Genomic DNA, 25626 nt, shown 5'->3' with positions numbered 1-25626 from the left:
CTAAAAATACAAAAAGTATCTGGGTGTGGTGGTGCACACCTGTAGTCCCAGCTACTTGGGAGGCTGAGGCAGGAGAATCGCTTGAACCTGTGAGGCAGAGGTTGCCGTGAGCTGAGATCACACCACTGCACTCCAGCCTGGGCCACAGAGCAAGATTGTCTCAAAAAAAAAAAATTATATTTAGAAAGGCAAAAGGAAAAGAATTATGGCAAGGTGATGGTAATTTAGTCTGAACCTTAACCATTTTTTGGGCTGAAAAAGTTGCCAGCCTAGAAAAATGGGGAATGAAGGCAAATACAGTAAGTCCTCATTTAATGCCATGGATAGATTCTTGGAAACTGCAACTCTAAGAGAAATGACATCTAGCAGGTCTTTGAATAACGTTCTTTTGTTCAACATCATTTCCTTATAACGGCAGTCCCCAACCTTTCTGGCCCCAGGGACCGGTTTCCTGGAAGACAATCTTTCCACGGGTGGGGCGGGGGCGAGATGGGCTGGTTTCAGACTGAAACTGTTTCACCTCAGACCATCAGGCATTAGATTCTCATAAGGAGTGTGCAGCCTAGATCCCTCCCACGCACAGTTCACAGCAGGGTTTGCACTCCTATAAGAATCTAATGCCACTGTGGATCTGGCAGGAGGCAGAGCTCAGGTGGGAAGGTGGCTGCTCGCTCGCTCGCCTACTGCTCACCTCCTGCTGTAGGGTCCAGTTCCTAACCACAGACCACTGGTCTGTGACCCGGCGACCACTGCCTTATAACATGGATGAGAAAAAACAACTGGATTCATCATACATCACTTTGTTTAAAGTTCAGTTTCCAATAACTTATCAACATCAAATGATGACTTGTTATAGTATTTCTGTTGAAAGATGACTTTCACAGATTTTATTTTTTTTTATTTATTTATTTTAGTTTTTAGCAATGGGGTCTCACCCTGTCACCCAGACTGCAGTGCAGTGGTGCATTCATAGCTCACTGCAGCCTTGAACTCCTGGGCTCAAGTGATCCTTCTACCTCAGACTCCTGAGTAGCTGGGACGACAGGCATGTGCTACTGTGCCCAGCCAACTTAAATACTTTTAAAAAATGAACGAAACATGGGAACCTAAAGTTTCAACAATAGAACTCACAATAAATTCCAGAGTGTCAATATAATGGAAATTTTACACAGGCATTAGAAGTTTTATTTACAATTAATTGTTGGCAAATTCTTAACAAATATTCATAACATCAAGTAGAAAAAACAAATGACAATCATCTAAATAATAATCTCAAGAATATTTTTTGAATAAAGGAGCTATACAAATTATATGTATGTGCATACATGAAAAGAAAATGAGACATTTAATAGTAAAATATTTCCAAATGCAATACCAGTAGTACTGTTTTCTTCTTAACAGAAGTGATAATCATTTTAGAAAAATTGGAAAATATACTTTTTTTTTTTGAGACGGAGTCTCGCTCTGTCGCCCAGGCTGGAGTGCAGTGGCCGGATCTCAGTTCACTACAAGCTCCGCCTCCCAGGTTCCCGCCATTCTCCTGCCTCAGCCTCCTGAGTAGCTGGGACTACAGGCGCCCGCCACCACGCCCGGCTAGTTTTTTGTATTTTTTAGTAGAGACGGGGTTTCGCCGTGTTAGCCAGGATGGTCTTGATCTCCTGACCTCGTGATCCGCCCGTCTCGGCCTCCCAAAGTGCTGGGATTACAGGCTTGAGCCACCGCGCCCGGCCAAAAATTGGAAAATATACTAAATATAATCCTAAAAAGATATACAGAGAAAATTAAGTGTTCAAATATATGTTTTACTATTATCTTTTAGCTAATGGAGAAAAGAGAAAAGTTAACTTAGAACTGTAAGAACTGGCTGGGCGCAGTGGCTCACGCCTGTAATCCCAGCACTTTGGGAGGCCGAGGTGGGCAGATCACCTGAGGTCAGGAGTTCGAGACAAGCCTGGCTAACATGGTCAAACCCCATCTCTACTAAAAATACAAAAATTAGCCAGGTGTGGTGGCGGGCACCTGTAGTCTCAGCTACTCCGGAGGCTGAGGCGTGAACCTGGGAGGCGGAGTTTGCAGTGAGCCGAGATCATGCCACTGCACTCCAGCCTGGGCGACAGAGCAAGACTCTGTATTCAAAAAAAAGAGCGGTAAGAACTGACTTTTTCTTAAGGTAGAATGAATTTAGATGATTTACATTTTAGTAATACACAATGCCATTCACTGTTTAATAAATAAATATTCATGAATACAAAATGGTTTGATGCTGCTACTACATACCTGACGTTGCCGACCAAAGAAGAGAGAAAATACTGATATTCGCCAGAAACATCCTTCGACCGTATAGGAAAAAATGTGTTATCTTCAGGAACCTCCAAAGCCACACGCTTTCCTATTTTTGATGATTTATATAGCCGAAAGTTTCTATTTCTTGTATAAACTCCTACATCAAAAAGTAATAAAACAATATGAAAGCATGTTTTCTGTGATTAGTTTTATAGTCAGCAAATATTCAATTTTTATATAGCATTAATAAAAGAAGTATTTTCTACATGTAGCTGTAAACAAAATAAACAAAATTAAAGCACTATATAAATTAAAATAAACTGCAGTCAGCATGGAGGAATGCCACATTCTGAAATAGCAAACTCAATTATTCTGCAGCAATTCTGCAACTGAAACAAATGGAAAAGCTGGATGCAGGTATTGGAAAGTTTGAGACAACCAGAGAGCTTCTAAGACAGTGAGGTTGTGCCATGCCAAATCCCAGAGAAAAGGGAAGGACCAAAATCAAACAAATATCTAGAATAAATCTAACAACATATGGATAAGATTTCTATTCAGTAAATTATAAAACATTATAGAGAAAAATTAGAGAATCCCTAAGTAAATAGATGGGCCTACCATGTGCATAGATTGGAAGACTCAGTATTACAAAAATGTCAACGCTCCCCAAGTTGATCTGTAGAGTCGAGGCAATCCAAATAAAAATTCTAGCAGGGTTTGTTTGCGTAAACTGGCAAACTGACTCTAAAATTTAAACAGAAGTGCAAAAGCTCAAGAATAACCAAGAAATTTCAAAGAACAAATTTGGAGGAATTGTTTTTCCTAGATATAAAGACTTACAACAAAAGCGTATTAGACAGTGTGGTGCCTATCTAATATATAAAACTATATTAGACAGGAATAGATCAATAGAACGATGAAGCAGAACAGGGTCCAGAAACAGACCAAAATATATACAGCCACTGTATATGGCAAAGGTGGCACTGCTGAGCAGTAGGTAAAGGACAGTCATTTCAACAAACAGTGCTGAGCCAACCGGATATTCACAAAAGAAAACATGAATCTTGACTGCTCCTCACTCAATAAGCAAATCCTTTCCAAGTAGACTGTAAATCTAAACATAAAAGCCATGCCAGGTGCAGTGGCTTGTGCCTGTAATCCCAACATTATGGGAAGCCATGACAGGAGGATCACTTGAGGCCTGGGCAACATAGCAGACCCTGTCTCTACAAAAAATTAACAAATAAAAAAATTGTGTTGCTCTATGATACTTAGAGAGAGAGAGAGAAAGAGACAGAGAGGGGGACAGTGAAAGGAAAGGAAAGGGGCAGGGGAGGGGCAGAAGGGAAGGGGGAAGGGAAGGGGGAAGGAAAGGAGAGGGGAAAGGAAAGTGAAGGGGGAAGGGAAGGGGGAAGAGAAGGGAGTAGGGAAGTGGCAAGGGAAGGGAAAAGGAAAGGAAAGGGAAGGGGAAATGAAACGGAAGAGGGAAGGGAAGGGGGAAGGGAAGGGGAAGGGAAGGGGAAGTGAAGGGGGTAGGGAAGGAGGAAGGGAAGGGGAAAGGAAAGGGAAGGGGAAAGGGAAGGGAAGGGGTAAGAGAAATGCGAAGGGGAAGGGGGAAGGGAAATGCGAAGGGGGAAGGGGGAAGGGAAATGCGAAGGGGGAAGGGAAGAGGGAAGGGAAGACGGAAGGGGGAAGGGAAGAGGGAAGGGAAGGCGGAAGGGGGAAGGGAAGGGGGAAGGGAAAGGGGAAGGAAAGAGAAGGGAAGGGAAGAGGAAGTGAAGGGAGAAGGGAAGGGAGAAGGGAAGGGAGAAGGGAAGGGAAGGGAGAAGGGAAGGGAAGGGAGAAGGGAAGGGAAGGGAGAAGGAAAGGGAAGGGGGACGGGAAAGGGAGAAGGAAAGGGAAGGGGGAACGGAAAGGAGGAGGGAAGGGAAAGGAGGAGGTAAAGGAAGGGAGGGGAGGGAAGAAATTGATTTAAAAATGTGGTCGTATGCACTTGTAGTTCTAGCTACTGCTGAGGCTGAGGCAGGAGGATTGCTTGAGCCCAGGAGTTCAAGGCTGCAGGATCATACCACTGCACTTCAGCCTGGGCAACAGAATGAGACCTTGTCTCTAAAAAATAATGAATTAAACATAAACATAAAAGGCAAAACAATAAGCTTTTAGAAGATAAAGAAGAAAAGCAAAAGAATACCTTCATGGCTTTGGGATAGGCCAAGTTTTTTTAACAGAATGCAAGAAACACTGACCACAGAGGAAAACACTGATAAAATCAGACTACTACTACTATTTAATGACTTGTGTTCCTCAAAGACATGACTAAGGGTGCAAAGACAACCACAAACATACACTACAGTTTACCCTTGAATAACAAGGGTTTCAGCTAAATAGCACCACTTATATGTGATTTTTTTTCTTTCTTCTTTCTTTTTTTTTGATACTGAGTCTTGCTCTGTTGCCCAGGTTGGAGTGCAGTGGTACGAACTTAGTTCACTGCACCCTCTGCCTCCCAGGTTCGAGTGATTCTCATGTATCAGCCTCCCGAGTAGCAGGAATTACAGGCATGCACCACCACGCCTGGCTAATTTTTGTATTTTTAGTAGAGATGGGGTTTCACCATGTTGGTCAGGCTGGTCTTGAACTCCTGACCTCAAGCAATCCACCTGCCTCGGCCTCCTAAAGTGTTGGGATTACAGGCGTGAGCCAAATTTTTTTCAATAAGTATATTGGAAACTTTTGGGGGGACTTACAACAATTTGAGAAAACTCACAGATGAACCATATAGCCTAAAAAATTAGGAAACGTTAGAAAATAATTAAAAATAATTAGAAAAAGTGTTCATGAATGCATAAAATATATGTAGATGGCTAGTCTAAGTTATCATTTACTGCCATAAAATGTACATAGGTCTGTTATAAAAAAGTTAAAATTTATCCAAACATATGCACACCCTTGCAGACTGTACATGATGCCATTCACAGTTGGGAAAAATCTAAACAAATGTAAAGACAGAGTATTAAATCATAACTGCGTAAGATTAACCATAGTACATACTACACTACCACAATAATTTCTTAGCCGCCTCCTCTTGCTATTGCAGTGAGCTCAGGTATCTGCCTACAACACGGCCTGATGCCAGTCCTCTCCATCTGAGCAGGTCATTACACCAATCAATTGCGTTTCAGTCAAAAGTGATCCTTGGCCGGGTGCGGTGGCTCACGCCTGTAATCCCAGCATTTTGGGAGGCTGAGACGGGTGGATCACAAGGTCAGGAGATCAAGACCATCCTGGCCAACACAGTGAAACCTCGTCTCTACCAAAAATACAAAAAATTACCCGGGCATGTGGTGGGCGCCTGTAATCCCAGCTACGCGGGAGGCTGAGGCAGGAGAATGGTGTGAACCCAGGAGGCGGAGCTTGCAGTGAGCCGAGATCGCGCCACTGCACTCCAGCCTGGGCGACAGAGCAAGACTCTGTCTCAAAAAAAAAAAAAAAAGAGTAGGGTATCAGTAATGAAGATTTTGGGAAGTCAAAAGTTATACATGGATTTTGATCTACACAGAGAAGTTGGTTCCCCAAGCCCTGCATTGCTGAAGAGTCAACTGCATGTGATTCCAATTACACAGTAAAAATACAGGCAAAACTCACCCACAGAGTTAGAGGACAGAATAGTTGTTACCCCTGGGACAGAGGGAGGGGTCCTGACTGGAAGGGGGATGAAGTTGGGGGTCCTGGTCATCTATCTCTTATCTTGGGTAGTGTGGTGACAAGGGGTGTTTATTCTGTAATCAAGTATATATTTTTCTGTATAAATGTTATACTTCAACAAAAAAGTTTCTTAACAAGATTTCAGTATATACTATGAAATTTCTGAACTTTCCAAGGACGGTTTAGGAAACGACTTCCCCACCCTCTCTGGATATGTGAGTAAATCCAGGCATATGTATCAAGAGCACCAGGGAGATTTTCTTGCTAGTCCGGTAGCCTGACTTCCAAGGTTAGGTGTGCTGTGACCTGGGGTACTGTGTTATACTGGGGTAGAAGTAGAGACAGGTGCTGGCCACTGCTGCTCTCCCTGGATCAACTTCCTGTTATGCACTCGGCCTCACTGACTGCAGGCTAGTCCCGCCCGGAGACGACATCCTGCTCATAAAGCAAAACCTGTCAGGCTTGGAAGAAGGTGCCTGTGCCTGTGTGACTGCTCCACCTCACACTCCTCTGTCTTTCCAAGTTCTGGTGCTCGATTGCCAGGGGTGCTAGAGAAACATGAAATCCAGCAGGAACACGTCCCTAATCTCGGTACACTGTTGGCCTGGGATTCTGACCTATACCTTAAACCTACCTTCCCTCAGCCTTTACACACTGAAGCTCTCCGAGGTGTTCAAAGCCAGCAGCAAAAATGTTGCTGTCTGGCGGGTACAATGGCTCACACCTGTAATCCCAGCACTTTGGGAGGCTGAGGCAGACAGATCATGAGGTCAGTAGTCTCAGACCAGCCTGGCCAACATGGTGAAACCCCATCTGTACTAAAAATACAAAAATTAGCCGGGCGTGGTGGTACGCACCTGTAATCCCAGCTACTCAGGAGGCTGAGGGAGGCGAATCATTTGAACCCGGGAGGCGGAGCTTGCAGTGAGCCGAGACCGCGCCACTGCACTCCAGCCTGGCGACAGAGCAAGACTCCGTCTTAAAAAAAAGAAAAAGAAAGAAAGAAAAAGAAAAAACCTGCTGCTGTTATGGCTTTTGAAATCACAAGCTAGGGCCTCAGTATAAAAATGAGGTGCAGTTCACCATATGGGAGCTGTTGTGTTAGGGTCTTGATTGGCCTGTTGTTGAATTATGCTCAAGTCCTGTCAGCCCAGGGCTTCTGACATCCTCAGGCTCTGAGACCAAGGCCTAGCAAAGCCACACTGGGTTAAGAAATCACTGGTTTCAACAGAGCACGAAAGCTGATGAAATGGGCCCTGCCACGACCACTGAGATCTTCGGCGAGGAAAGCATCCAGGCTCACTGCGCCACGTGAGTACTGCTTTTACACTGGGTCTGTTCTTTAAATGTCTGTACTCTGACTTAACCTCTCAGCAGTCGTGGAGGAAGCTGGTCCAACTGTTCCTATAAAACTCCCTCAACAGGAATCCTCTGGACACGCAGAGCAGAAGGCAGCCACAGCCATCCTCTGCTGGAGCTCAGGCCGGTCTGGACCCCTCTAAGATCTCTGGAGAAAAACCTCACAGATTCCCAGCACCTGAACTCGCTGCTTGCATCCTGCTGGGGACTTGGGCAGTGGAAGAAGCGAGAATCCCAAGCATGGTGACGAGTGGGCACCAACCTGTCACTCACGAAAGCACCAGGACCGTCTGATAGAGACAGCTGTCAATCTTACTTACCAAGATCCACAAAAAGATGCTTCTCTCCCACGTTATTCTTCACAACTAGAAACGAAAGGTCAGGACTGCTTTGCTCAGCTGACCCCAGCCTCTCCAGTTTCTCTGAATTCAATGTCCAGCTTTCCCCTGTAGCCTTCTCTGTGAAAGAAAATTCTTGTCTTGCAGGTGCTTCCAAAAAATGGGGAAATCCGTGGCCTGTTGTCTCTGAAGCGCTATCATCATCTTCACTGCCAAGCAAGTCAAGAGCAGGCTGCAAAATTTTTCTCAAAAAATTACCTAAGGAAAAAAGCTGTTATGATTCACCCGATTCTTCTTTTCCACACACCATATCTTAAGGTCTAGCCATGAATCCACACATGACAATTTTTTTTTTTTTGGAGACAGAGTCTCACTCTGTCGCCCAGGCTGGAGTGCAGTGGCCGGATCTCAGCTCACTGCAAGCTCCGCCTCCCGGGTTTATGCCATTCTCCTGCCTCAGCCTCCCGAGTAGCTGGGACTACAGGCGCCGCCACCTCGCCTGGCTAGTTTTTTGTATTTTTAGTAGAGACAGGGTTTCACTGTGTTAGCCAGGATGGTCTCGATCTCCCGACCTTGTGATCCGCCTGTCTCGGCCTCCCAAAGTGCTGGGATTACAGGCTTGAGCCACCGCGCCCGGCCCACACATGACAATTTTATACAGAAAACCATTTTTTAATTTCTGATTTCAAAACCAAGTTGCTATAAATTGTTACACGCCAGTCCTGTGACTTACTTCCTTTTGTGAAATCGTTTACCTTTTCAAGTCCATGACTTGGGAGCCTGGTGTCAGATGTAAACAAATCATCTTAGAAGGGAAAGTTCATTTGAGAAGATGTGTCAATGCTGCCGGTAGGGGCCTGAGCCTAAGAGGCTGTCATCCAGAAAACACTACTTATTAACACATACTGGGACATTCAATGATTAAAGAATGAAGGGCCTCGTGCCCTTAAGGGATCATAAAAATAATAATAATGAAGAATGAAGGTTTATATAAGGAAACTACTGCTCAGCTAACAGACAGAAGCACTGAGGAAATCTCAGGGAGTCAGGGTGCTGGCAAATTTCTCAAGAGCTTATTTTCTCTCCTTTACCTGGCACGACATGCCCTGCAAACCCTGGCTTTCACAGCCATCAGCCCCCAGGCTGCTGCTCCTACCTCTGCCTCAAACTGGGCACAAAATGGACTACGGCCTCGGAGCTAACATCCACAACAAAAGCAATTGGATACATTTACTGTACTTCAACATTTATTCTAAAAACTCTGAGTAACAGTAGTCCTATCTGTACCATGAAAAGTTGGTAAGAAAATCCAGAACTTCTTCGAACTCTCACATTTTACACCATGAAATCAAATAATTTGGCTATTAAGTTGCTTCATGTATACCAATACTCAAGAAATGCAATACTGTAAGAAAAAGTTAATTTTAATCTGTAGAACTGTTATTGTTTAGATTCATTCTTCACTTTATTTACCAGAAAGGCTTGGGTCCTTACATTATAACAAATGCATGCTCTAAATTCAAAATTTTTTCTTCACATTAGATTTTATTACTTGCCTACTCAGCCAGCTGTGGTGGCTCATGCCTATAATCGCAGCATTTTGGGAGGCTGAGGCAGGCGGATCACTTGAGATCACTTGAGACCAGCCTGGCCAACATGGTGAAATCCCGTCTCTACTAAAAATATAAAAATAAGTTGGACGTGGTGCTGGGCACCTGTAATCCCAGCTACTTGGAGGCTGAGGCAAGAGAACTGCTTGAACCTAGGAGGCGGAGGTTGCAGTGAGTCAAGATCATGCCACTGCACTCCAGCCTAGGTGACAGAGTGAGACTCTGTCTCACAAAAAAACAAAAACAAAACAAAACAAAAAAATTACTTCCCTACTCAAAGAAACAAATCCAATTTCTTACAAAGCACTAAATGTCAAAATCGAAACAAAAGCATTTGGTCTCGCAATGATATGCTGGTACGGGATGGATTCCTTCTGGAATGAGGGAGAGAAAGTAAACACCAAGTGGAAAGAAATCACAACACATCAAAGGAAAACAAAGCAATCTAAACCCAAACTGATAAAGCTAATTTTCCTGAAAACTTAACATTGCAGTTACTTGACCCCACACAATAAGAGAAGAGAGTGCACGGTTGCAGAAACGGAGGCAATGGCAGTGCTGGGGAGGCCACAGGCCTTGGAACCCTGGCATGGAGCAACCATGGCCAGGACCATGACATGAGGCCTGTCACCAGCATCAATGCTAACACACTGGCCCCAGCAAACCACACTGCTTTCTACTTCCCTTCCAGGATCTTATTGCTCCCAACCCTCATGAGGACACGAACTATCTTATTTGCTGGAAATAACTCAAAAGACTAGTCGGTCGGAAATTTGAGGTATGACAGCAAACTGGCAGAAGAGTATTTTTAGGCAGATCAAGAGCTAGGATCTCTTATATTTAACTGAATTCTCTTCTCCGAAAGGCTGACAACAGCAACTAGAAATGTCATCCAAAGATACACTAAGGGAAGAAAAAAGGAAAAATTCTGAATCACTTCATACTCTCTGCACCTGTGGCTCTGGCATCTCCTAATTCTAGGGCAAAGGGGCTGAGGTGACAGCCCAGTTACCAGGCCTGATCACATCTCTCCAGCCACACTAGACCATTCACTGTCCCCCATTATTAGCCACACACTCTTATCTCCATAGCTTTGCTTATGCTGTTCTGACTGTAAAGCCTTTCTTACCTTTGACTATACAATGAAATCTGACTGAAAGCCCAGACGAATGCCATCTGCTTTCAGAAGATACCTGTAGCAAAAACTGCTGGTACCTCACAAATTTCTATTCTCTCCTTCCTGAGCAAGAGATTCTCAGCTTTCGGCCTGTGGCTAGTAGTCATAGAGCAGACGATGACCAGTAAACAGCAAGCAAAGAAATAGCCTGTTTGGTGCTCTGCCTCCACACCCTGACAGCAGTGCCTCCTCACTATTCATGCATTCATTCGGAAGGGATTTATTCAGATACGACTGAGCAAGAAGGCCACACACTGCAGAACGGCAGCAAGCACGGGGGCTGGACTCAGAGACAGCTGTTTCTGTTTTGGCTTTGCCATCTGCCAGCTCTGTGACTTTGGTCAAATCTAAAACTTAACATTCCCCAGCTGCTTAACAGGAATAACAATAGCACCTACCTTTTGGAGTTGCTGTAAGGAGTAAACAAGAAAATGAAATTAAGGAATTAGCACAATGCCCGGCACATGTAACTGCTTAAAAGCCTTGGTTGTGCAGCCTTAGGACAAGTCCCTAAAGGTATTTATTAATACCTTCTGGATGAATGCACGAACAGTAAGGAGGACCAGGTGAACAGACCACATCGTGTTAGACAGCCGCATCAGCAAGTGCAGAGGCCCAAGCACTACAGAAAATGTGGCCCATGATAGGAGCTGAATGAAAAGGGCAGGGTGGCGGGAGATGAGGCTGCCAACTTGTATTTATTATTGTTGTTGTTATTCTTATATTAATAATATTAGTAATATTGATAATGATATTTTTATTATGGGCTAAGCTCTGGAAATACTAAAGTAAGAAACAGTCCCTGCCCTAGAGAAACATTAAGTAGAATAGAGGAGATGACAAAGAAAACAGGAAATGACCACAGGAAGTGGTAAATGCTTTGACACAATAACTCTGGACATTCTCTGCAACCCAGAGGAACACTAATCTAAGTAAGGCTTAGGGTTTCAGACGTGACAGAAACAGCTTCTCACACGGTTTGATGGCGACAGAGTCCTAACAGGCCAGGGGCTCATCCCTGTAATCCCAGCACTTTGGGAGGCCGAGGCGGGCAGACCACAAGGTCAGGGGATCAAGACCATTCTGGCTAACATAGTGAAACTCTGTCTCTACTAAAAATACAAAAAATTAGCTGAGTGTGGTGGCACACGCTTGTGGTCCCAGCTACTCGGGAGGCTAAGGCAGGAGAATCACTTGAACCCAGGTGGCAGAGGTTGCACTGAACTAAGAACGTGCCACTGTACTCCAGCCTGGGCGACAGAGCGAGACTCCGTCTCAAAAAAAAAAAGTCTCACTTTCACCGTTCTCCAAGCCTCTAAGTTCATTCTTTAGGTTTGGATGGGTGAGTGTGTTTCTCACAGGATTAGGGAGAGAGACCAAGAAGGAACGTCCAGCTGAGCTAACAGGAAACAGGCAGGTGATGAGAGCCTTGTGAAAACAGCACGCCGGGTTTTCGTGGCCACCTTCCCCTAAGCCAGAAATCAGGTTCTTGACTTTCATGCCAGTGCTTTAGTGACTATGTCCACACCTTTTATTGTAGGTGGCTGTGAAACTCTAAGACACTAGTAGCTCTGAACCGAATTACCTGTTACCTGAACTTCAGTCAATCATCTGCTGTTTGGACCCTTGCCCTACCCCTGCTTTGATAAGCTCTCAGGATTTGGCTTCTGTTCAGACCTCCATTATGGAGTTCCCATTCTACCTGTGTTTCTCCTTTGGACTGACTTAATGTTTAACACCTGGGCCTACATCTCTAAATGCCCAGGCCTGAGATAAATAATCTAGTTTCACTTTCAGACTTGTATCTCTAGAATTATCCCAACCCTGAAGCTCTGCCTGGAACAATAAACAAGTCATCTTTACTACGACCTGCGACCGAAGCCCCAAAGCAAGGCCGAAGCAAAGGTCAGAAATCCAGAAGCAACATTGCAGATAAGGCTTGAAATGGAAAGGCCTCTCATGAACTTTCCAGGAAACTGAAATAAATCCTGTTGGAGCAGAAACCACTATCTGGACATGGATAGCCATCCCACTATCTATGATTAGAGATGCAAATGCCAAAGAAGTCCTGAATAGGCTGATGTGTCTAGAACAGAAAGCAGGTCTAAAGCTAAAGGAACATCTTGAAAACATGAAGAAACACATTGCCTTTTCTTTTTTTTTTTTTTTTTGAGACAGGGTCTCACTCTGTTGCCCAGGCTGGAGTGCAGTGGTGTCATCTTGGCTCACTGCAACCTCTGCCTCCTGGGTTCCAGCAATCCTTGTGCCTCAGCATCCCCAGTAGCTGGGACTACAGGCATGCACCACCATGCCCGGCTAATTAGTAGAGACAGGGTTTCGCCAGCGTGGCCAGGCTGGTCTCAAACTCCTAGCCTCAAGTGATGCACCCAGCTTGGCCTCCCAAAGTGCTGGAATTGCAGGCGTGAGCCACTGCACTCAGCCCACATCACATTTTTTAGGATAAGTTAATGACCATAAAAGTTGATATGTATGCACAAAATTTTAAGAGGAACAAGAGCATGAGTTTTGAATACAACTCCATGGTTTTTAAAAACCAGTATACTTACCAACATGAATATTATCTTTAAATGCCACATCATGGAGCTGAAATATTAAATGCCGGCTGAATTTCTCATCAGTGCTAGAATCCAAGTTCAAAACATCTTCAGCTGAGCAATTAACACCATATAACTCTCGAAGCGCTTTACACACATACTAAAAAACACAAGTAAAATGCAAATAATTTATATTTTTTGTATTAAAGTTTTTCTATAAGCAATAAGCATCTCTTTAAATATAATCTATGAGTTAAAAAGTCATTAATTTCTGATCAGGCACAGTGGCTCATGCCTGTAATCCCAGGACTTTGGGAGGCCAAGGCGGGCAGATTATTTGAAGTCAGAAGTTTGAGACCAGCCTAGCCAACACGGTAAAACCCAGTCTCTGCTAAAAACACAAAAATTAGCCAGGCGTGGTGGCGGGTGTCTGTAAATCCCAGCTACTCAGGAGGCTGAGGCAAGAAGATCACTTGAACCCACGAGGCAGAGGTTGCAGTCAGCCAAGATGGTGCCACTGCACTCCAGTCTGGGTGACAGAGAGAGACTCTGTCTCAAAAAAAAAAAAAGTCATTAATTTATTTTGTAATGGTTTTATTTACCAGAAAGTGTCTAATTCATACTGAGCCTGAATTCAGCTCTAAGAATACAGCCTCTGAGACTACATGGCACTGAGCATGAAGGCCATGCACAGTAGAAAGGCAGCAAGCACGGGGCTGGAGTCAGAGACAGCTCAGTGTCAGTTTGGGCTTTGCCATCTGCCAGCTCTATGACTTTGGTCAAATCTAAACCTTAACATTTCCCAGCTGCTAAACAGGAATAACAATAGCAGCTACCTTTTGGAGTTGCTGTAAGGAACAAACAAGAAAATGAAATTTTTAGCACAGTGCCTGGCACATGTAACTGCTTAAAAGTTTTGGTTGCGGGGCCTTAGGACAAGTCCCTAAAGCTTCAATCTTCTCATTTGCAAAATGAAGCTACTAAGAACTACCATGCAACATTATCTTGACATGAGCAAAAATGTTTATGAACTGCTGTCACTTTGGATACCTAAAAGTTAGGCCACAAATTGTATTTTTAATAATGTTTGGGCATTCTTCTAACACCACACTCCCCTCATGCTCTCTGGCTTTACTCTTCTGTAAATTCTCACTTTCTCAGAAAGGGCTTCCTTGATTTCCCTCTCTACATCAAATTCCCCCTGTACACTCTTTCTCTCTTTATAGACTTACACAGCTACAATTTTAGGTTGATTTATGTGATTAGTTTGACATGTTTTATCTATATTACAGAGGCTCTTCCTCCATATTTGTTCTCTCCCTCTGTAGAAACAGAATCCCGATTTTTAGCTAGATTGGAGGCCATCCAGAACAAAGACTACATTTCCCAGGCTCCTCCACAGCAGGGTGTGGCCGCTAAGTTGTCGCCCAATGGGATGTGAGAAGGAAAGTATGCCATTTCTAAGTGATCCTCTAACAGGCAAAGGGCATGCCCTCCCCTTCTCCATTTGTACTGACTAGAATGCAGACACAGTGGTATGAGCCATCCTGGACAATGGAAGAAGGGCAACATCTTAGGGACAGCAAAGCAACAAGCCTAGTCCCTAACAGTACGGAGCCACATTAGATATTACTTGGGGGAGAAACAGGTTTCTGTCTTGTTTAAGTCACTTTAATTTTGGGTCTTTATTATGGCAGCTAAATCTATCCTAATTTATTATCCTCCATTAGACTACAAAGTGTATGCCATCAGAAATTATGTCTCTTTGACTTACCACTTGATAATCCTAGTGCCTAGGCACAGTGCCTGACACTTAGTAGAGACTAAAAACTGATGAATGAAGTTGACTTCTGTACTTTCAGAGCCACAGAGAATAAATTCAGTGACACTTTAGGTAGGACAAGTAATCATATACTCCTAAATTCTCTTTCCCAAGATTAACTTTAATTAAAACTTTAAGTTACTTAAATAATTAAATTATAAAATCCAGGAGTTAAACTTATATGATTGGAAAATGTTGCCCTGAAACGTGGTCCTAATAAAATACATTAGCACCAGAATTCATTCTAACTGGGGAGAAGTGGCTTATTGAAATGTGCCAGTTTAGCTACTGAACCAAAGGGTATTTTATATTATCACTAATTATTATTAACCATCTGCTAAATTAACATAATAGCTAACCTAATTATGCCTCCTCACAGTAAGACTCAAAGGAAAAAGTACTTACTGGATTATAAACTTATTGCATACAAAGTAACCAATAAATGAAATTAATTTCAATGCAATCATTATAAAAAGCATTATATTAAGTAATCCAATGAGAACAGTTCTATCAACATGGTAAACATGTTAAATAAAACTGCTGTATAACTTTGAACTTAGATTTATACAGTTTCTTCCAACAGTTTTGCTGATGCAAAAGATTAACTGCTCAAGACTCATTTGGAAAAAGTGGTATAAAGAATAAGGAGAAAAAAATTCTAAACATCTACATAGTCTTTGCCATACCAGTGTTTATTAATAGTGTTACAAATGAAATTTCCTCCAGTGTTCATTAGAAATATTTCTAGTTTCTAATGCAATGTGGTACTTCTTTGTTAATATGTAATGTTAAGTGGCAGTGAAAATCTCTGAATCGAGATTCCTTGTAGCCCACGGAGAAACTACACAAGAAATCTTACTTTAGACTTTAGAAGAAAGTCAATATTTATGAATTATTAAAAACATAATTAGGCCAGGCACCATGGCTCACGCCTATAATCCCAGCACTTTGGGAGGACAAGATGGGTATATCACTTGAGGACAGGAGTTCAAGACCAGCCTGGCCAACATGGCAAAACCCTGTCTCTACTAAAAATACAAAAATTAGCCAGGTATGGTGGCACACACCTGTAATTCCAGCTACTCGGGAGGCTGAGGCAGGAGAATTGCTTGAACCTGGGAGGCAGAGATTGCAGTGAGCTGAGATTATACCACTGCACCCCAGCCTGGGTGACAGAGAAAGACTCTGTCTCAAAAATAATAATAATAATGATAATAATAATTAGGTTAAAAATTAAACAGAATTTACCAGCTGTAATGAAATAAGCATCTAAATTTATTTTTAAGGGTTCAATGGCTATTTTAAGAAAAACATAATTTGGGGGTTTTTTGGGGGGAGGCGGGGGAATTTATATATATTTATTCTGCTTCAAAGCCAGGATAAAGCTAATATTCTGTATATTTTTAAAATAGCATTCACATACATTTTCAAAAAGATTTAAAATCAAGCATGTAGAGGCCCAACAGAGAATACTAGCAGATATTCTTTATCAAAAACATTTTAATTTGGATATATTTTAAAAGTTATAAAATGGGTCATCAACATTATTATTCAGTTAACATTTAAAAGAAAAACAGCTAATCAATAAGTGTCAGTACCTACACTTAGGCTGAAGAATAGTCAGCACAATTTTAACACAACTTCCTGTGATACAATCTGAAAATTTTTTTGAAAGAATCCTAATAGAACTTAGCTGCACAAGTCCATGCTATTCCTTTTATTAGTAACTTCCTGGTTGACACAGCTAAATCAAAAATAAAGAGCTACAATATTTTTCTCTTAGTTAAAAACAGTGATAACTATATTTATAGACAAGGTTTTACCAATACTGGTTGTAGGGCCTTGAATAGGAATTCGTTTAGTCTGGGCCTTAATTTCCTCATTTCGAAAGGGACAAGATAAGATGATTTCCAAAATTTCTGCAAGCTCCAAAAATCTGATACTGTTTGTAGTCAGTGTTCTTGAGGTTCATCTCAGTACCCAATTTTTACAGTAAAAATTATTTTTCCTGGCTTTTACCAAAGTCAGCTATTTGTAATGGAATTCAGAGAATTAATATATAATTTTAATATATAGAAAACTTCCAAACTGACATCTTTTTCAAAGCATTTTTTTAACCAGACAGTAAAATCGCAAACTATATGAACATAAATTGAACTTTCCTTCCTTTTCACAGTTTACTCATAGAAGTAATATTAAAAAATCAAAGTCAAAAGGAACAGTAGCAAGAAAAAGAAGAGATACAGAACTTACATATTATGTAGGTTGAATTCACTGAATGAATAAGCCAATGAAGAGCTGAATAGATAGAAATAAGGAAAACTTGAGTCGGCCATTTACCTCGATGAGTAATGCAACCATCTTTTTCCCATCAGCTCCTGGGTTGGCAGGTTTGTTAAATTCCAAATCAAAATAAAGCTTGCACACAGCATTTTCAGGAATAACTTCATAGCAGTGTAAGAGATTTTTTCTAAATTGAATAATTCAAGATTGTTAAATTGATATCTTATACCTTTATTGATTGATTGACTGAGACTGAGTCAGCTCTGTTGCCCAGGCTGGAGTGTAGTGGTGTTATCTCAGTTCACTGCAACCTCCTCCTCCTGGGTTCAAGCGATTCTCCTACCTCAGCCTCCCGAGTAGCTGGGACTACAGGCACGTGCCACCACACTTGATTAATTTTTGCATTTTTAGTAGAAACAGGGTTTACGCCATGTTGGCCAGACTGATCTTGAACACCTGGCTTCAGCTGATCCACCTGCTTCAGCCTCCCAAAGTGCTGGGATTACAGGTGTGAGCCACTATGCCCAGCCTCTATCTTATTCCTTTTAAATCGTGGCAGTTTATCTTACATCGCAAGTACTGTGTTAACTGTGCTTTCACTACATACAAGTATGAAATAAGAACATGATAAAGTGAACTGTTCACCATAGGTTTATGGCTTATCGTATCAAGGGTTTCCATCAAGCAAAATGCAACAATTACATCCTGTAACATTATTTAACTGGAAAATACAGTCAATTTTACAGTGCTATTTATTTACAGATGAGTTTGATATTGTGTAATACCTCTATATTTGTTTTTAGTGTCACCATGAAACAAATTTTCTTTGAAAAAAAAATGTTCTTTTCAGGATGCCATATTCTTCAGATTCCATTAATTTTCCATGAGAATTTTTAAATTCTGTATTTTCATTGGAAGATAATATTTTTAAAATTGGTTAAAAAATTCTGAATCACCTGACTTTGATAAGCTCTCAATGCTCATGTTTGCAGTTACATTCTTTCTGGCATTAAGAGGAATGATTTTGACATGGGTTAAATAGGGAGAGATGCTGACTTAATTTGCAAATGATAATTTGGACTAAAGTTCAGATGGCATCCTATACAAATTAAGGACTTGTAGTAATTTGAAGAGGGAAAAGTTATGTGAAAATTGTATCATCAGGTGGCACAGGTAATGGAGGAACTCAACACACACATACACATACACCCATACACATCCTGGAGCAGTCAGTACCATATTTACATTGCAAGATGAGACAGTTTCAGCAAAACATCTGTCACGTTATCTTAATGATTTTCATTCAACTCTAACTGGTGTTGCATGTATATAAACATAAATAAATCCAGTTTCATATTTGCAGCTACTTAGCAACTTTCGAATAAAAGTATTCTAAATCAATATAGGGCATACATAACAATTTACTCTCCTTTTACATACATTACACAAGTCTGAGAAATACTTGAATACGGCTGGGCACGGTGGCTCACACCTGTAATCCTAGCACTTTGGGAGGCTGACGCGGGCAGATCATCTGAGGTCAGGAGTTCGAGACAGCCTGACCAATATAAAGAAACCCCGTCTCTACTAAAAATACAAAAATTAGCCAGGCATGGTGGCAGGCACCTGTAATCCCAGCTACTTGGGAGGCTGAGACAGGAGAATCACTCGAACTCAGGAGGCAGATGTTGCAGTGAGCCGAGATCATGCCATTGCACTCCAGCCTGAGCAACAAGAGTGAAACTCCATCTCAAAAATATTTAAAAAATAAAAAAAAAGAAAGAAAAAAAGAGAAATACTTGAATAGATCACTCAGTTAAAATAAAGCTAATAAGCCAGGTGCAGCGGCTCACACCTGTAATCCCAACACTTTGGGAGGCCGAGGTGGGTGGATTACCTGAGGTCAGGAGTTAGAGACCAGCCTGGTCGACATGGTGAAACCCTATCTCTAAAAACATAAAAATGAGCCGGACATGGTGGCAGACGCCTATAATCCCAGCAACTCGGGAGGCAGAGGCTGCAGTGAGCCAAATCATGGCACCGCACTGCAGTCTGGGCAACAAGAGTGAAATTCTGTCTTAAAAAAATAAAAAATAAAGCTAATAACAATTTAAAATAGTGATAAGAAAGTCAAGATAAAGCAGATACTTCTTTATTACTAGGTAAATAACATAAATATTCCTTTGTGATTAATAGTATAATTTAATACCTGTTTGCAAAAGAGAGATTTCAAAACTCCCTTTGAGTACACACATATATTCGTGTACGTGCATGACTATGTACGTGCATGACTATTTTCTCCCAGCACCTGGTGAGATATTCAAGCATTGCTATGACAAGAAAACTCCAGATTTCAATTCTGAGAGTAAAGGAGCAACTAATAGTGTGGTCACAAACTGTGGAGGCCAATTCAGCCTGAACTAATTTCACCAAAATTCCTAGGCAAAGGAAATGGAACTCTAGCTTAATGTGTGGTTCTGCTGCATGCTACCTACCTGGATTTATAGTAAAACCAAAATTCAGCATAGGTTGTCACAAGGTAAATACGTTGTCCATCTCCTACTTTGTATTCCAAAGCAAATACGTGAACGTCCTAAATAAAATCAAAAAAGATTAGAAAAATTCACAAAATGCAAACCTAAATTCAACTGTAGCTATTGAATGTTCATAAAGAATTTTTCATTCAAGTTTTCAGAAACTGTAATTTGAACATTTGTATTATTAAATACAAGACAAATAGTCACTAGGTTTATGTCATTCAAAATCTAATTATACCTATTTTTTAATCATTCATATAAAAGGTGAAAACAATTAGAATATGCAGACCGAAGAGAAAAAAGGAGAGAAACCACTCTTAAAAATATTACTCATTTGATTTCCTATGATAGTTTTATGAAATTAAACTTATCTTTTAATGATTTGGGCTAAAATTAATTAGTAAATTCCCTAGTACATATAAAAATGTATGTAGGAGACTTTTTTTGGTTGTTTTTATGAAACAAGAGTCTTACTCTGTCGCCCAGGCTGGAGTGCAGTGGCACAATCTTGACTCACTGCAACCTCTGCCTCCCAGGTTCAAGCAATTCTTCTGCCTCAGCCTCCCAAGGAGCTGGGATTACAGGCGCCCACCACCAGGCCTGATTAATTTTTTGTATTTTTAGTAGAGACAAGGTTTCACCATGCTGGCCAGGCTGGCCTCGAACTCCTGACCTCAAAGTGCTCTGCCTGCCTTAGCCTCCTAAAGTGCTAGGATTATGGGCGTGAGCCATCACACCCAGCCGAAACCATTTTTTTAAAGGTTAATTACTGTGATAGTGGTTTAAATATAATTGCCCATGCCTCCTGCCATAAAGTTTCTTCTAATAGAGCAATACATCCACAAGTTCTTTTGTTTCCTCTTAGCTAAAGGTAGCTGGTGAGCACATTTTTCTTTTCATGAGTGAAAAAATCACAGGACTCAGTTACTTAACCCTAACAAAAATCTTTTTGAAATAAATTTTATAGACTGGTGATTAGCAAGTCCAACAAGCATACCCCTATCTATATCTTTTTAAAATTCAAGTTCAGATGAATCTGTCAGTATTTTAATTGCTGCTGCTTGAATTAGGTTTACCCAAAATGACTAAGAAAGGTATTTCTTAAACCATTCTTATGAGATTTGAGTAAGCATATCCTGACTAGAGAAAAGAGGTCCTTCTAAAACTTCCAGCACTTGGAGCTTTTAGACAGTAACAGTGATCAGACTCACAGTACATTTCTGCTATCATATACGCATCTTATCTTTTCTTTCACATTTCTTTATATTCCCCACAGTGCCCAAGAAAAAAAGAATGTGAAATACACATCTGTTGCTTGATTTAGTGATTTTTTGAGCACCATGTTCTTTGAAAGGCTGACACTCCTTTCTCCCACTTGCTTAATGTGTTGAAAAAAACATGGTTCCCCTCCCTCTAAGCATAAAGCTTCATTTAAATGTCATTACAATTTTTAAAATCTAATGGGCACTGGACGTGTCATTCTTTTTCATTACTAATATAAATTAAATGGTAAATGATTCACAGGGATATTTTTCCTAAATTACATGCCATTAAGATTCCCATTAAATTCTCTTAGTAGAATACATGGCCTGAAATGAAGACAAATAATAGATTTAAAAAAAAAAAAATTATAATGAAGAAGAAGAAGAAACAAGAGGAGGAAGTGGAAGAGGAGGACAAAGAAGAGGAGGAGGAGGAAATTACTTCTTTACAGCTTTTAACAAAATTAAAAGCTTGAGCTTGTCGATGAAATAGTCTCCAAATGGAGGGTGGTTCCTCTGGCTTGGACAGTCTTGGTCTATACACTGAGGACAATGGTTTCCTCTCATAATGAGATGCTCGTTCTTCAATTTGCTTCAGTTTTTCTTCCCATTTTCTGTTCATTGGTTCAGAAGTACGGAGAGAATAAATCCTATCCCATGTAATATTTCTATCAATTACTACTAAAACAAACAACAAACAAAAAGGCCATTAATTTCTTTATTTAGAATATATTTTGTTTGATAAAGTTTCAAAACTCACTTCCTGACACTTATTTCCTTGTTTATTCTTGGCATGAAGTTTTACCACAGAACGAGAGCAAGGATGGTTATCAGAAATTCTTAGATCCTGGTTCTTCCTCTAACGGTATTATGACCTTGGACAGGTTAATGAAGCTCCCTGAATCTTATTTAATCAACTGAAAAATAGGAATCAATATTATCTTGAGTACTTTATATACTTACCTTGAAGATAGAAAGGTCATAAGACATAAGCAAATGATCTCTAAATTACAAAGCCTCATGTAAATATATGTGTTTTTTGTATCATTATGGTTTTTACTATATCCATTTTATTGTGTCACATGCTATGACCTTGTCCACCATTCTTGTGCTATTATTTCTCGGGGTAGAATTCATTTCTAGATACCAACGTACAGCTCTTCATTCCCTTTTCCTCTGTTTCTGTCCATGTCTCCTCTTCTCTCTCAACACAACTTTTAGTTGGGAATATGAATGGGAATTACAATATTGGCTAGTTTTGGATGTCTATAGTAATGGATGATTTTTCTTTCTATATAATACTTCCATGTCAACCATACCAGAGTAAGGGTGCCAGGCAATAATTTTCCAATTTGGGATTATAATTCATTTACAAAAGAAAAAGAATAGGTTTTTAGAAGAAGACTGGGAAAACTTTCACTCTAGATTAAAAACAGCCAAATCAGCCACAAACTCCTTGCCACAAACTCCTTGCACCTAAACTCACTCTCATAGTGACCCTCGGCTTGGCCATATGACTTGTTTTGGGCCAACATCACATTGACAAAAGTGAAGCAAGCAGAGGTTTAACGAGTGCCTTTGCAGCAGACTTGGTTATCCTAAAATCCTGCCCTGAGATTGCCATGCCATAACTCTAGCCTCATAGAGGATGAAAGTCCACATGGAAAAGAACCAAGGAATTGCAGCCAACAGCCAGCATAAGCAGTCAGATACATGAGTTGGGGCATTCCAGACATCCAGCCATCATCTGAATTCAATGCATTAGTAAGCCTGAGTCCCACAGAGACCTACCAAACTGCCCAGCCAACCCACAGAGCTATAAGAAAAAATAAATTTGGTTGTTTCGTCTTTTTTAAGCCAGTAAGTTTGGGGCTGGCTTTGACATAGAAACAGGTAATTAACAGAGTTCCTCTGTTCATTAATATCATCTTTGCCATAATTTACCTATGTGGAAAATAGATATATTAGGGCTTAAGTGAAATAATATGTACTAAATCATTTAACAGAATACGTTTGTGCTTATTGAGTTGATAAACATCGTCTTGAATTTTAGCAGAAAACTTTGCAGCAACACAAACTCATTGGCAAACGAGTATTTCCTGGAAGGAAAACCAGAATCTCCCTAAAAGATTAAGAGAGGGGGCCAGGTGCGGTGGCTTACGCCTGTAATCCCAGCACTTTGGAGGCTGAGCCGGGTGGATCATCAGGTCAGGAGTTCGAGACCAGCCTCGCCAAGATGGTGAAACTCCATCTCTACTAAAAATACAAAAATCAGCTGGGCGTGGTCGTAGGCACCTGTAATTCCAGCTACTTGGGAGGCTGAGGCAAGATAATAGTTTGAACTGGGAGTGGAGGTGCCAGTGAGCCGAGATCGCACCACTGCACTCCAGCCTGGGTGACACGGCAAGAATCCATCTCAAAAAAAAAAGATTAAGAGAGGGTAGGCCGGGCACGGTGGTTCATGCCTGTAATCCCAGCACTTTGGGAGGCAGAGGCGCGCGGATTACCTGAGGTCAGGAGTTTGAGACCAGCCTGACCAATATGGTGAAACCCCGTCTCTACTAAAAATACAAAAATTAGCCAGGCGTGGTGGCGGGCTCCTGTAGTCCCAAATACTTGGGAGGCTGAAACAGGAAAATTGCTTGAACCCAGGAGGCAGAGATTGCAGTGAGCTGAAATTATGACACTGCACTCTAGCCTGGGCAACAGAAAAAGAAAAGAAAAGAAAAAAAAAGGGCGGGGGTAGAACATCATGACCTTGTTAGAAAAAAAAAAAAAACGCATATTATCCACAGATTTCAAATCTGACATCAATCATAACAGACCTAAGAAAGATTATTCTCTCAGAGTTCTACCTAATTCACATAAAAATTATAAACTAGGAAACAGAAATATAATTCTAAAGGTACTAACATAAATTTCATAACAGGTATGCTTAGGAAAAATATCAATTCAACTGGATTGAGGAGATGAAGCAATTTTTTAAAAAAACTGCTTTGGCCGGGCGCGGTGGCTCATGCCTGTAATCCCAGCACTTTGGGAGGCCAAGACAGACAGATCACAAGGTCAAGAGATCGAGACCACCCTGGCTAACACGTAAAACCCTGTCTCTAATAAAAATACAAAAAAAATTAGCCGGGCATGGTGGCGGATGCCTGTAGTCCCAGCTACTCAGGAAGCTGAGGCAGGGGAATGGCGTGAACCCGGGAGGCGGAGCTTGCAGTGAGCTGAGATAGTGCCACTACACTCCAGCCTGGGTGACAGAGCGAGACCCTGTCTCAAAACAAAACAAAACAAAAAAAAAAAAACGCTTTAACTTGTCAATACAAAGTGATATTGCTCCTTATTGCTAGATTCTGAGTATTGAGTTACTTTGATCTGCTTCACATACAGCTAAAAATCTGCTACCCTTAGATAAACCTAATTGAGAAACTGACTTTCTATTATGAAATTTAACTTTTAACAAAGTCCACTGATTATTAGTGAAGAAAATAAATACAGAATGTAATCACATCTGAATTTAGCTAGTATCTAACCGATAACTGACTACAAATGACTATGTGGATGTTCGTACTTAGTGACACTGAAATTTTATCATGAAAAATTGTTTGATTTTGTAAAAATCTTGGTAGGACTGCAGCAGGATGAGCGGCAGATAAAACTCCTCAGACACCGAGTTAAAGAAAGAAGGGGTTTATTCGGCTGGGGACATCAGCAAGACTCCTGTCTTAAGAGCCGAGCTCCCTAGGTGAGCAATTCCTGTTCCTTTTAAGGGCTCACAACTCTAAGGGGGTGCGTGTGAGAGGGTCAAGCGGGGGGTACGTGACTGGGAGCTGCATGCACCAGTAATTAGATGGGAACAAAACAAGATAGGGATTTTCACAGTGCTTTTCTATGCAATGTCTGTAATCTATAGAAAACAGAACCAATTAGGTCAGGGGTCGGTCTTTAATTACCAGGCCCAGGGCGTGGCGCCGGGCTGTCTGCCTGTGGATTTCATTTCTGCCTTTTAGTTTTTACTTCTTCTTTCTTAGGAGGCAGAAATTGGGCATAAGGCAATATGAGGGGTGGTCTCCTCCCTTAGGACCATGGGAGTATGCCATACATGAACATCATGAAGTCACAATGAAAAAACAGCTTAAGACTCACTGAACTGGGGAAACGATGAGCGTCAACAGAAGAAGAAAGAGAAGTTCAGTACATACCATGCCCCCTTCATGTCTGCACAGTCTGAAAATTTTAACAGCTGGGGTGAGATCAGAAGACAATTGGGGCTCGGTCTAGCCCAGCAGGAGGGTTGAATTACAAAAAGCCAAGGAAATGGAGAACAGGAAGGCATCTGGCATTCTGGTTTGGGACTATCACATTCCTCATCCCTCCCCTCTGGGGGAATATGTCACCATATTAGAAATGCTTTTAATTCCCGGTGGTCAAAGAGTGTTGTCTTTCTTTTACATAATTGTGTATCAAAGCTCCTTTCCACTCCGGGACTGTAACTGTTTTTGGTAATAGTTTCCAAGTTCCAAAGGAAAACATTTATTGTATTTTAAAAGATTGGACTCTGCCAGGGCGGGTGCAGTGGCTCATGCCTGTAATCCCAGCACTTTGGGAGGCCCAGGCGGGCGGATCACAAGGTCAGGAGTTCGAGACCAGCCTGGCCAACATGGTGAAACCCCATCTCTACTAAAAAAAAAA

At 41.4% G+C, this 25626-nt stretch overlaps 1 protein-coding gene across 3 annotated transcripts in view; it reads right to left on the bottom strand.

The window, feature by feature from the left end:
* Positions 1 to 25626, bottom strand: part of PRIMPOL (primase and polymerase (DNA-directed)) — a 47479-nt gene that overhangs the window by 17800 nt on the left and 4053 nt on the right. For 2 of the 3 annotated variants that reach the window (XM_012000162.1, XM_012000163.1), the window contains exons 3-8: positions 21374 to 21612; positions 19628 to 19725; positions 17190 to 17319; positions 13040 to 13187; positions 7668 to 7943; positions 2278 to 2440 (exon numbers count right to left, since the gene is read on the bottom strand). In XM_012000162.1, coding sequence (XP_011855552.1) covers positions 2278 to 2440; positions 7668 to 7943; positions 13040 to 13187; positions 17190 to 17319; positions 19628 to 19725; positions 21374 to 21553 — 995 coding nt within the window. In that variant the 5' untranslated portion in view covers positions 21554 to 21612. The remainder of the gene's footprint in view (positions 1 to 2277; positions 2441 to 7667; positions 7944 to 13039; positions 13188 to 17189; positions 17320 to 19627; positions 19726 to 21373; positions 21613 to 25626) is intronic. The other variant, XM_012000164.1, reaches the window with a different exon arrangement.

The sequence above is a fragment of the Mandrillus leucophaeus genome, unplaced genomic scaffold (assembly GCF_000951045.1).
Source record: "Mandrillus leucophaeus isolate KB7577 unplaced genomic scaffold, Mleu.le_1.0 Scaffold62, whole genome shotgun sequence".
In the NCBI taxonomy this organism is placed as follows: domain Eukaryota; kingdom Metazoa; phylum Chordata; class Mammalia; order Primates; family Cercopithecidae; genus Mandrillus; species Mandrillus leucophaeus.
This window is presented reverse-complemented; position numbering and strand designations above follow the sequence as displayed.